Consider the following 13,007-nt stretch of genomic DNA (forward strand, 5'->3'; position numbering starts at 1 on the left):
CCGTTACGATAATTTTGTTTATATTAATTAGTACATACCTAACAGTGGCAAATAATAAAGCTAATGTGAAGTAATAACGAGGTACTAATTACTTTCTCAATAGTTTAGCACGGTTTCGCTAAAAAATGAAAACTGCAAGCTTCATCTCTAATGTCATAAAGTGCATACACAAAAAATTTACAGGAACTTATAAATAGCACGGAAAATATTTGGAAAGGTGAATCATATTTCTTCCCCCACATCTTGTTTATTTTATATGTACAAGCGACCTATAAGTTACTATAAGAGTTTAAACATTTTAATATTTTTTTGATAGGTAGGTAATTGATTTTCCAATTTTTTTTTTTTTGTTAACATGAAATTCATTTTTTTACATTATGGAAGAAGAGCTACATTCCATTTTCGATTTCACAAAGATATGCCACCATCTATAATCGCAACAATCTACGCAAATCTTGTCCTTCAGCTATTGGATGTTGGATTGTCTGAGACTGATTTAGGAATGTACATCTTTTCTTTCAAATTATTATTTGTAAAAAATGTCGCTTAGGGGCAGGAGTTCTATTCTAGCTTCGGCGGTGTGGGCAGCACAACATCTTGCCGAAATAACATCTTGAATCTGTTTTTAACCCTAAAGTGTACAAATGTAGCTCAATGAGCTCAATACCCCACCCAAGTGATGATTCCTGCATTACTATAGTCATCACTCATCACTCATCTCATTTTCAAAGAAGTGTGGCCCGATGAATCCCTATGACGTAATTAAGTCACTGACAGAACCCTGTTTCTGGTAACTTTTAACCAAACTTTGAATTATAGTTTCCGGAGGGGCATTTCGATGATTAATTAGGTACCTATTACAAATAACCATGGGGTTTATTTATTTAATTCCTGAGCCAAATTTACTTAGGCGTCAACTTCAATACACCTATTTTGATGAATTCGATCATTTCTTGATAGTGCAAAGCTTTGAGATAAAATAAACATTTACACATCAATTATATTGATAGATATGTGTAAATTATATGAGAACCTCCTACACAAGGTAAGTCATTCTTTTGTACTGTCTACTATCAATTATGTAGGTACTAATAATTCTTCGTATTCTTAAAATAAGAGTATTTTTCAAGATAACACTTGTAAACATTTTTTCTACTACTTGGGGTTTAAATTCTGTATTCATTTGTTTTCATTGCTCTAGTCAGATTAACTAATTTTTTCGAATCGATAAAACTATTGAATTTTTTCCATATTTCCACATATGTAGTTGTACTTTTGTACTTTTTTGAAAGGCGTTCCTTTTCATAATCCGACATTAAAAATGTACGATGTCAATTACAATAATTCTGCAGTGGGCGTGGCTGAGGACACCTAGGGGCGTAGTAATGACGTGACATCTATACTGAATTACGTCCCCCTATGCACTGATTCACATCCTAAAATGTCAAATTTGTATTTTTAAAGAGATCAGAAATAGATGCATTCTATCTTTGCGAGCGAACCCCCGGTATACACATGTGAATAAAACACCCTTCACTATTGGGAAAAATCACACTAATCATAGTCACGATAATTCAATAACTCTTGCAGAACAAAACAAAAATGTGGAGGATACAATTATTAGAAAGAAAAAGAACTTCGGACAAATTTAACTGAACGATGAAAAATGTTTCTTTGCTGTAATACTGGGTATTATACTTATGTTATGGAAGACCACGCAATAAATTTAATCACCAATACAACTCTTTAAAATAAACATTTTTTTACAATCGAACATTCTTCTAACCCCGTATTTGACATTTCGCTGTTCGCTCATTCCATGACCATGAGATAGGTAATCAATAATCATCAATTGAAACGAAAGAGTGAGTGGAAATGTTTTTGTGCGATAAAAACTTTACAGTTTTTTTGAAAAAAGAACGATCCCTATTTTAATACTAACAGTTTTTACTGTTTTATCAAGAAAATCTCTACTCTATAATGTCGAATCGAATTAATTGAGGTCTCAAATTATTAATTATTAATTTTCGACGTCATTAGAAACAATAGACGATTTTGTAGAATTTTGAATCCCATTTTCTGTTGAGGCATTCGAAACTTCCGAGAGGATGAATGGACGAATTCTAATTTTTAGCGAACAACACGAGTCTGTGACGACCAGAACTTGTCTTCTGTGAAAGCAGCATGTGAATACGAGAACAAAACATGATTCATATGTTTAATTAGCGGCAAAATGAGCTAATTTACCAATTAACAGTTAACTGAGCGTTTGAAATTGTAGGGTTGAACACGGCGCGAGTTGAACTACATTGGCATTAAATTATAGGAATTGCCAGTAACCAGTGACACGACAAAAATTAACAGATGTAGGATGTAGAGGAATATAAATACACAACAGAACAATTTAATATTTTAACTGTCTATTTTATTATTCAAGTACATACGATTTTTCCAAAAATATCACAAGTTTCAGAACCATTTTCGATGGTTAGATGCAGTTTTAAATTATCATTTGAAATTCTAATATTTATTTCTAAAATTAGTCAACCACATTTGAAATAATAAATTCCACTGTCTATATTTCAATTTTGGGTGAAATATATCATAATCAACTTTTTGTAATCTATCCAAATAAGCAAAAATTGCAACTGCAGGTAAGAAAACATCACGACCTTCAGATGGCACATTCTCTTGAAGACCTCGTGCTTTCATTAAATGCTGGTGGGCTCTAGATGCAACTTCATAAACGCAATCACTCAGTGGTTTACTTGATTTACATCGAAATAATTCTTCATGACTTACATTATTCTTGACTAGTATATTTTGAGGTAATGATATGAAATTTAACCTTTGACTCTGTGATATACTCCTAAAAAATGACGAAATGACATAAATAAAATAATTCATTTTGTAAATAACCGTAAAAATGTCGGAAGAGAATTGTGTTTTAGTTTTGTGTAGGTACTCCTCCAGAGATAAAAAGTACGTACTATAAACTCTGCGGTTTACTTCAACGACCGCCGTTAAAAGCAACGGCCGCGAATTTGGATTTCGCGGTCTGTTTTAGGTACACGAAGTGCTCGTTTCGCGTACGGTTACTCAAAAAATATTTTCTTATTGTACCTACTACAATTAATATAGCAACATTAAAATGTTTAAAATTTACCTTAGTTGTTGAACGATTCCTTGTGCTTTTCCTAAGTGAGAGGCAGCATGATCTGCATGAATATTCTTAATTCCACAACCCTCCAAAATCAAATAATAGACACTAGAAACAGATTGTTCTGAATATTTCTCCATGTCATCCAAGCTGTTAAAACTGTTTAAATTAAAATGCTCCTTACGACTAGTAATTAAATTTTTAAAATTACGTTTAGACAACTTATAAGCTGTCACAGCCTAAAACAAAGACATGTAAGTGAAAGTAGCAAAAATGAAAATTACCGTCTTAAAATGTTTGAAAAATTTGAAATATGGTATAAAAAAAACTTAACAGAATCTTATTTTAATTCCTTTTTCAAGTTTTGTTTAGCACAAATTAATTAAGTTGTTATTAGGTATGTTTTTTTTTTATTGTTTTTCACTTTTTCCTTAAGAAATATGTATGTACTGTCGCGAGCAAAAAAATCTGGTCGTCAATATCATTTCAAAATTTGGTTAGATTGTCACAAATGAAAACATTTTCCCTGCCTGATTATGCCCATCTCAACGAGTGTCAAAAAAATGAGAAAAAATGACAATTAATGTCATACATGATGATAGGTTATGATATTTACGACCGTTTTACAATGGAGCATTTTATTCTTTTTTACTGGGAATACTTTCATAGACTACAATAAGTGATTTTTTAATTCATTTAATTGATTTTTTTAATACCATATTTCATATTAACACTTTTATAACTTTACACAACTTACTTTTGACAATTCTAATGCTACAGGGTGTCGTGGAATTTTTGAAACATCTTTTGCAAAACATTTATCTAAAGTGTCCTCCCAAAATTTAATTCTCATGAGCCCAATATCTTTTTCAGACACCTGTTCTGCAACTCGAGCAACTTCAACATTAAAACTTCGAACAGCAAAAGCACATGATCTTGAAGTCTTTTTTAATAAAAGTGTGCCAATAAAATTTTCATAATCGTAGTTTCTAAAAGAATTAGAATGTCTATTGGTTAATTTTGTCTATTAATTCATATTACTTGACTAAATTCATGCAGTATTCAGCACTTGAATTTGTACTGTTATTTCTTAAAGTAAATGTTAAAACATTTTGCGGTCGTATCAGCCATTTCTTAGAGAAGTTCATGATAATATACCTAGAACTGTAAAAGCCTTCCGTCTAACTTTAATTTTATTTATTTAATTATTTCAACATATTATAGGTTAAGATTAATGTTTTAGGTTATGTGTGTAGATCATAGAACACACTCATGCCGTAAATACTGTTTATCCAGTGACATAAAGAACTATGGATTGAAGGAAATTAACAACCATTAAAATTCCCATGTTCGGAATGAAAAATGATACAAAGCTTGTTGCGGGTTGTATAATTAGTTTTTTTTTTAAATCAAAAGTCAGCTACTACTGTAGCTATGATAATTCTATCGATATACTATTGAAAAGATAACAATGATAACATTCTGCCAGGATTCTGCCAATAGATGCTCCACGACCAACAGCCAATGGTGCCAACCGTCTAAAATATAAACAATGGTAATCACATGTAAACATAAACAGCTGATCAGATTCATTGTAGGAAGTTTTGTATTTGTAGTAAACGTGAATAAGAAGCAATAAATCTCTGTAATCAATTAAAAATTCATATTTCCACTAATCTCAGTGACAGCAGGTAATTATTTATATGGTGATAAAGTAATAAACAATGGCTGTAACCTGGAATAATGAGTACTATATGGCCCTCGAAGGAAGAGATTTACAAGCAAATGCCATGGCTGTGGATAATTCAGGAACTTACGTTTTATTAGCAGGGTAGGTAGTGTTTTTCAATTACTGGACATTAAACCATCTATGACACCACCCACAAAAAATATCACATCATGTAGAGTCGGATTCAAAAAAATCGGGCCACGAATATTTTCCTAATGTAAATTTGATTTTGTCCTTTTGTCAATTAATTGTCTACTTGACAATACCTATCAAATAATTTTTAAAAATGTCATTGTATTTTGACCATAATTCTCTCATAAGACGGTTTTACACTATTAAATTTAAATTACAAAACTAAAAAAATTGTGTCAATTTTTTTTGACGTGTCCCGTTTTTTTTTAAATCCAACTGTATATAGCATTTTAAATTTTACAGTAATATGTTAAAATCTCAAATAGAGTTAAAATTAAATATAATTTGAAACCTAAAATTCATATCCACTCTGTGTTTACACATCCATTAATAACGAGCACAAAAAAAAATTACTCGGTTAAAATACTCGAATGGAAGACAGTAAAAACTGTTAGTGATACAACAGCGGTCATTCTTTCGTCAAAAAACTGTAAGTTTTTACCGCACAAAAACATTTTCACTCACAATTGATGAATTGATGATTATCCCATGAGCGAAGTGCGGAATTAGGGATAGAAAAATGTAAAGAAAATGTTCGATTAAAAAAGATCAATATCTAAAAAATGTTTATTTTAAAGAGTTCTGTTGGTGATTATTATGTGGACTTCCATAACACCCTATATTTTAAAATATCAGAAGGTTCCCTGCTTAATCTATAATTTAATTTTGCAAATTCAACTAAAATATATAATTTTTAAACAATGGTCTTATTATTTTCAGTTGTAATATGTAAACTGATTCAATAATACCAACATTCAAGAAATTTGAATATGTATAGTCAAATACTTGTATTAAATTCGGGAGAGTAAATTTTGGTACATATTTTACAAAATATTTTCATAGTGACGAATTAGGAGAATTTTATCTCATATACAAATAACGTAATTAACGGACAGGATTAATTCATAATTTTATAATTGATTTTACGCAGTCGACGCTATATTGCTATAAGAAATTTGGATGAACATTTGGAAGTTGTTCAGAAGTTTCCGCGGCAGAGCAAATATGATGTCGGAGCCGCCGAATGGAATCCCACTCTTCATAAACGTGAACTTTGTGTAATTTCAGTGAGTATTTAAACATCCTTGCATAGCTACCCTACTTTAAATAGATTTTTTTATAACTAGAGCAATCAACGGTTAGAGGTGTTAACGTGGCGTTCACAAGAGTTAATTCAAACCCATTCTTTAAGAGCTCACACTCGAGTCATAACAGATTTAAACTGGCATCGCTTTGATCCAAACATATTAGCGTCCTGCTCTGTCGATACTTTTATACACATTTGGGATTTGAGGGATGCACGACGTCCTTCATTATCGTTATCTGCAATAGCAGAAGCGTCACAAGTGAGATGGAATAAAATATCGTCTAATTTGTTGGCAACTGCACACGATGGAGACATAAAAATTTGGGACCAACGTAAAGGCACCGCTCCGGTGCAATACGTTGCCGCTCACTTATCCAAGATTCACGGTTTAGATTGGAATCCAAATACGGAAACGCAGTTAGCTACTTCAAGTCAAGACAACACTGTGAAATTTTTTGATATGACAAATCCCAGACGTGCAGAATATGTCTTAACCACAAATGCACCGGTGTGGAGGGCCCGGTTTACACCATTTGGTAATGGTTTGGTTACAGTTGTGGTGCCCCAATTACGACGTGGTGAGAATAGCCTGCTTTTGTGGAATACAGCGAATCGGTCTACTCCTATGCATACTTTCATTGGGCATAGAGATGTAGTTTTGGAATTTGAATGGCGCAAGCAAATGCCAGGTTCATCTGATTTTCAATTAATTACTTGGTCTAAAGACCAGACTTTGCTTGTTTGGAAAATTGAACCGTTTTTGCAAAAGTTGTGTGGACATGAACCAGATGAACCCAGAGAAGAAGTCGCTGTTAATACCGAGTCTTCTGAAATTGTAAAAATCAGGAAAAAGACTTTGCCGAAAATTCAACCATTACAGCAAGAATTCTCACTTTTAAATGTGCATATCCCTAATTTGGAAGTTACTGCGATGGATTCCGCTACTAGAACTTGCACAGTTTTTGCAAATGTTAATAGTTTTATGGTTAATTTGCAAGTGTCATTTCCGAATGCGTATCCTCATGGAGTACCCCCAGTCTTTCAAATAATGCCCGAGTCAACAGTAAACGATACGATTGGAACGCAACTTTTACAAACTTTAAATCATTTGGCCCAACAAAGAGTATCAAAAAACCGGACATGCTTGGAATCATGTTTACGACAAATGGTCACCACCTTAGAGCAATTGTCGACCGATTCTGAAAATGATCGGATATTTGATTCGTCGTATGCGGAACCCAATAATGTTTTTGGAGGTTACAATGACGCATATATTCCTTTTCCACGGACTTCCGGTGCCAAATTTTGTTCGGTGGGAATTCTGGTGTGTTTTGGTCGTGCCCCACATGCTAGAAGATTTTCAGGAAAATTGGAAGCCACCACTCCCAGGGCACTTTCCGCTTTGGAAACAATTTTCTCCAAACGATCCAGCGACCATGTAACAGTTTCCAATTATTATTACCATAAACAACGGTTTCGTGTGAAACATTCGAAGAGTAAACCATCCAAAGCTGTTGTGCACGTATATGACGTTTCAGGATTACTGTTAGCAAACAAACAACTGGCCGAAGAGTATATTCTAGACGGAGATGTGGCGACTATCTGTAAACATAATGCTGCCACTGCAGCTGTAGTCGGACGCTGGGATTTAGTTCAGGCCTGGACTTTGGCGGAACTTATTGCTTGTACGCAAAGTAAGAACGAAGAGTGGTACAATCATCCCTTTGGAAACCAACTTTCAGAAGCTTTGTAAGTAATGGAATTAATAAGAAACGTACGGCTTCAACAAATTGTCGGCATATTCTGGCAGTTCTGATAAATTTTATTGAATTTATATAATCATTTTTTTCTTTCCCAAATTATTGTTTTTGTTCACTTACATAACAAACTGTTCATTGTGATTGGAAAAAAGTCTAAACACAAAAATATTAATATTTCCACAAGGCAAAATAATGAGGAAATATTTCTCTAGAATGATTCAAAAACATTTTGACAGCGTATTGTAATTGTAGTTTATTTAACGAGTTCGTGTGTAAATTGGGCTTTTTTCGCATGAGTGGGCCAGTTTAAAACGCGAGTGCCAAAAAAGGCCTAATTTACACAAAAACGAGTTGAATACAAGCTTTTTTTGTTCGACGAGCTCCGTAAAGGCTCCAAATCGGTAAAAATCTTTAAAATCAGCTTGACGTTTCGTTTTGACAAGTTGTGGAATTTATCAAAATCCGCTCACACAGGAGCAATTTCTCAAATTCTGACAGTGTCGAACAAAAAAATGACATTTTCCAACGGTCCTGTTTATTTTATTTCTTATATTTTTGATTTTTTAGAATTTCCCACTATGCTTCACATTTTGACATTCAGATGGCCGCTATGTTATCTTGCATATTTGGTAAAAATCAAGTGAACTATTCACACCAGTCGTCTAAGAAGTCCATATTGCATACAGGAGTAAGTGTTTCCATCCCATTGTCTTGTTAATGTATGTGTTGTTGTTTTGTTATATTTTACTTTTAACCACAATGAACCAACGAGTTTACTGTTGAATTTTTTTCTAGAATGGAGGCTCTCCCTACCACACAATACCCCCAACCGAAGTCCCTCCTGACGACTGGGTGTTCCCTTCATTAAAAACCATGAGGTCGACGTCGTTAGATAATCTCCATTTAAACGAAAACGGAAAGTGTTTACCAAAGAAAAACGGAACTGTATCTCTATATGAATATTTTAAATTGTCATATGCTGAAATACTCCATCGGTGGGGTCTTCTGTATAGTCGCGCTGAAGTTCTAAAGTACATGTGTGGACCACCAGAATCGCACAAAGGGGTTGAATTTTTGACAGACTGTAAAAACTGTTTGAAACCTGCAAAACACTGTACTTGTAGCAATTGCAAAAAGTTCTCGTTGAACTGTATCATATGTCATGTATCTGTTAGAGGATCTGCCAATTGTTGCATAGTTTGTGGACATGGAGGTCACACGAAACATTTAAAGCAGTGGTTTGAAAAACGGGACGTGTGTCCGTCTGGTTGTGGTTGTCGCTGCCTTATCGAAACAGCAAGTATTTTTACAGCGTAATGAAACGATTTTTTGTACACTATTATTTATGAAACATATTTATCTGTATATACTCGTAGTTATTTAATTTTTATAATGTAAAAAAATACACCGACTAGTTATTTTTAATAAAAAGATTGTCATGTGTGCAAAAAACGTTGATTAGTTCAAAATAAAACTGCCATTGTTTCATTTTCTTTATGTTATGTAGAAAAGCAAAATGTGTTACATATTTAAATGTTCCTATTTAATAAAAGTATCTGCTAAGGACGTACTTCGCACCAAACCACCGGACTTTGTAATTAAGTTGCAATTTTTCCATTGAACTATACAGTCTGAGTTAGTTTTAAAGTCTGCTTGCAGTTTTTCCCAAATTTTCTTTTTTGGGTTGAGAACGGGATCTGGAGTACCATTTTCGTGATTTTCGAAAAGCAATTTTTCACCGGGGATGCAATTTTCAGGCGGTATTAATATTTCAACTTGTTTAGGTTCATCCCTACAAATCAGATTTCACGTAATTAATTTCATGTCAAAAGAGCTACAGGAACGACTAATACACTTACGTAGAAGCACACAGGACCATGCCTGCCGATTCAATCCCTCTCATTTTCGTTGCTTTTAAGTTACAAAGTACAACAACCATACAATTCTGCAATTGTTCTATCGAGTAGAATTTCACAAGACCACTAACAACAGTTCTTGGTGCTTCTTCTCCAAGGTCTATCTTGCTGACATATAACGAATCAGCATCTGGATGTTTTGAAATTTCTACTATCTTGCCTATTCTGACATCTAAGCAAGAAGGTTTAAGTTCATCTTCAACCTTTTTTTGAACGGGATACGCCTTTTCCGCTAACTTTTTTAATTCTGGATTTTCAAAAGTTTTTCGGATCGGTTCTAATAATTTGTTTATATACATTTCTAAACTGCTTTTCAAATCACCAGGATGTACAGTCTGAACTGCAAATGCTTCTTCCAATTGTTTGTATGATTCGAAAAGAATATCGCCACCGTTGGCTTCTTTGCGGGGAACCACAAATTTCTCGTCGTTTTGAAGAAGAGGAAATACTACATGTTTTGCAAATGATAAAATACCGTTGTTTTCAATATTTCCCGGTTCGCAAAATGCCTTTTTTAATTTCTGTTTCACACTTCCGGGACTGTCAAGTAAATCTATTTTACTTTCTTCTTCCGAAGATGACATTTTCGCACCAGTTAAACCTGGGACTGAACAAACGCTTAGATATGTGAAACAATCAAATGTTAAAATTTACCTACCCATTGGATTCATTAAATGCGCTCTCTTTTGGTACCCCAACTGCGGCAGATACTTTTCAGCGAAAGTAAATATTTTTCTCTGATCTATACCTCCAAACTGCGCGTCCACTTTTAAATACTCTTCATCAAGAGCTTGTAAGCCTGAAAAAATACATTACTTTATTTTTATCTACTTACTGTTTCATTTATACTGGGTGTTATAGAAGTCCACGTAATAAATTTAACAACCAATAGGACTCGAAATAAAATAAAAATCATCTATGATTTTTAATTAAAATACTCGACTGTTAGTATTACAACGGCGGTCGTTTTTTCTTCAACAAAACTGTGAAGTTTTTATCGCACAAAAACATTGAAAACATTCACTCATTCTCCCATGAGCGAAGTGACAAATAAGAGGTTAGAAAGATGTAAAAAAAATATTCGATTAAAAAAGGATCAATATGTAAAAAATGTTTGTTTTCTATTGGTGATTAAAATTATTACGTGGACTTCCATAACACCCGGTATGCGGAATTCAGAATTCTTTAATTCGATATTACCTGGATACAATAATCCACTAACAAGAGGATGATCTACTTGTTTCACCACTTCAGCACCTGCTTTTTTCGCATCGTGTTCAGTTATGATTGAACTTAATCTGTAGACATCCAATGTGTACTCCCTAGACAGTTGATAGTTGGTTCCTTTTTCAAAATGAAGTTTTTCCAAAGGCACTCCGATTGATTTCAACATTGCTTTGATACAGTGTTCATAATATTGAACCCTTAAGGCAAGCAATTCCCAAGGAGCTTTCATGTTATCTAGATAAGCATGCAAATCGGCGAAAAGAACTGTGACTTCTGCACCGGCTCTTAAAAAATCGGCAATTTTTGACATAGGAACAAAATAAGCCAGGTGAGGTTTTCCGGTTGTTGCTGTCCCCCAATATATTTTCAAATCGCGTTGACTTAAAATTGTTTTTATTTTATTCTCTCCCAGTACTTCTTGCAAATCACGAGTGATTAAACTGTATTTTTCTTCTGCAGAAAGGTTCACTTTGCCCTCCATGGCTGAATATCTACAAATTGAAATTTATTTTTTGATAACTTTTCTTTAACTAATCCATGTTTCCACATAAACAGAATTTACCCATATTACATATTTATAAAAAACTATTTTTGTACGAGTACAGGGAGTACAAGTACCTATATAAAACAAAAAAACCCCTGTACAAATACCTATTTTCTTGAAATGCACATGTAAGTACAAGGTAATTCACGAGTAATAATGAGCCTAACAAAATTTGTGATGCAACCAACAATACACGTCCCCGATATTTTTTTAGTTTGTGTTTTTATGGATTATTCTACATAATGATTTTGATTAAATTTGTAATGTCGGGCATGTTGACTACAACGTTGTATAAAATTAAAATATATATTTTTTAAATCCACAAAACCGGTTCAAATGTAATGTTGGCTGCATCACAAATTTCGTTAGGCTCATTATACTCGTGAATCACCCTGTATACCTACATAAATAATTATGTTAACTTTATTACAATACTCTAATAAATGCTAGTTAAAGTTAAATAGTGTTGCAGGTGTTTTCAAATTTTATATTGTGGAATTCGACTCTATATTTTAACTGTTTGTAAAAAAAATACCTAATCTTAACATTATCTACACTACCTCAACTTTTTATTTTCTTTCTTTTAATAATCATTAGATTAAGATCTATAATTTTATACTCTTGTATGTTATTAATTATTATTAGTCAACAGCTTATTCATTTACAACATTAAATATTTTGCTCCAAATTTGATTTAAACAGAAAACTGATGTCATCACTCTCAATTCATAACCTACATCATTGATTACCTACAATGTTCTGTGTTTTAATTCCAATTGTTTTATTCTTTATTTTTAAGCTTCATTAGTAAATTGTATAATCCTTGAATCCATCCTGAAAAATCTTTTCTAGCAGATGTTAGACTTCATTGGTGTAACATGTGCTATAAAATATTAAATTTATAGGTAACACATACGTTTTCATGAATCGAGAGCATCAAATAAATGAAATTACTTAAATGTTAAGCAATGTTTAAGTTCCAATAATTTTCATCTACAAATTTTAAATTATACTAAAACTAACCTTTTTTTACGTACACTGCCAATAGTTACACATCAACACACGATGCACACGATAACCGCACTGGCGTCTGGCACGACACTGGCCTGGCATCGGTGACCTTAGAAGGTTCCAAGCGCTAATCACATTTTCCTTATTTTAATTTAAAACCATATTATTGAAATAAAAAATATATTTAAAAAATTGCACCGCAGATTATAATTAAGAATATTTTTCAAAGTTTTGATTGAGGGAATTTGTTTGTTAATTTTTTAATGCTAGATAGAAATCACTTTAAAACAATTGAATAAGAATAGAACCGCAACATTATTTTGTCCTTTTACCCCCCTTTAATTTCACGAGCCGTTCACTATCGCTGTATTTATTAAATTA

At 33.0% G+C, this 13,007-nt stretch overlaps 3 protein-coding genes across 5 annotated transcripts in view; 1 reads left to right on the forward strand and 2 right to left on the reverse strand.

The window, feature by feature from the left end:
• Window positions 1–2,403: 2,403 nt before the first annotated feature.
• sicily (NADH dehydrogenase (ubiquinone) complex I, assembly factor 6 homolog sicily) lies at window positions 2,404–4,604 on the reverse strand. Its single transcript, XM_069047007.1, has 4 exons — window positions 4,202–4,604; window positions 3,918–4,149; window positions 3,167–3,399; window positions 2,404–2,869 (listed from the first exon to the last, which is right to left on the reverse strand). Exons 1-4 carry the CDS (start codon window positions 4,306–4,308, stop codon window positions 2,521–2,523), a joined length of 921 nt encoding a protein of 306 aa, XP_068903108.1. The 5' UTR covers window positions 4,309–4,604; the 3' UTR covers window positions 2,404–2,520.
• A 42-nt stretch (window positions 4,605–4,646) lies between these two features.
• Wdr59 (WD repeat domain 59) lies at window positions 4,647–9,384 on the forward strand. Of its 2 annotated transcripts, XM_069047004.1 has the most exons (6): window positions 4,647–4,715; window positions 4,777–4,991; window positions 6,013–6,148; window positions 6,209–7,917; window positions 8,496–8,616; window positions 8,724–9,384. In XM_069047004.1, the coding sequence occupies exons 2-6, from the start codon at window positions 4,885–4,887 to the stop codon at window positions 9,243–9,245; spliced, it is 2,595 nt and encodes an 864-aa protein (XP_068903105.1). In that variant the 5' UTR covers window positions 4,647–4,715; window positions 4,777–4,884; the 3' UTR covers window positions 9,246–9,384. The 2 variants fall into 2 exon arrangements, with proteins under 2 accessions (XP_068903105.1, XP_068903104.1); XM_069047003.1 differs by lacking the exon at window positions 4,647–4,715 and having other exon boundaries at window positions 4,737–4,991.
• Window positions 9,385–9,416: 32 nt separating this feature from the next.
• Window positions 9,417–13,007, reverse strand: part of TyrRS (Tyrosyl-tRNA synthetase) — a 199,795-nt gene continuing 196,204 nt past the window's right edge. Inside the window, exons 1-6 of one of the 2 annotated variants that reach the window (XM_069047006.1) lie at window positions 12,639–12,683; window positions 12,369–12,498; window positions 11,045–11,562; window positions 10,503–10,643; window positions 9,788–10,451; window positions 9,417–9,720 (exon numbers count right to left, since the gene is read on the reverse strand). In XM_069047006.1, the coding sequence (XP_068903107.1) occupies window positions 9,468–9,720; window positions 9,788–10,451; window positions 10,503–10,643; window positions 11,045–11,552 (1,566 nt within the window). In that variant the 5' untranslated portion in view covers window positions 11,553–11,562; window positions 12,369–12,498; window positions 12,639–12,683 and the 3' untranslated portion in view covers window positions 9,417–9,467. Of the gene's footprint in view, window positions 9,721–9,787; window positions 10,452–10,502; window positions 10,644–11,044; window positions 11,563–12,368; window positions 12,499–12,638; window positions 12,684–13,007 lie in introns of those variants that run through there. The other variant, XM_069047005.1, reaches the window with a different exon arrangement.

This window comes from Tenebrio molitor, chromosome 5 (assembly GCF_963966145.1).
Source record: "Tenebrio molitor chromosome 5, icTenMoli1.1, whole genome shotgun sequence".
Taxonomy (NCBI): Eukaryota; Metazoa; Arthropoda; class Insecta; order Coleoptera; family Tenebrionidae; genus Tenebrio; species Tenebrio molitor.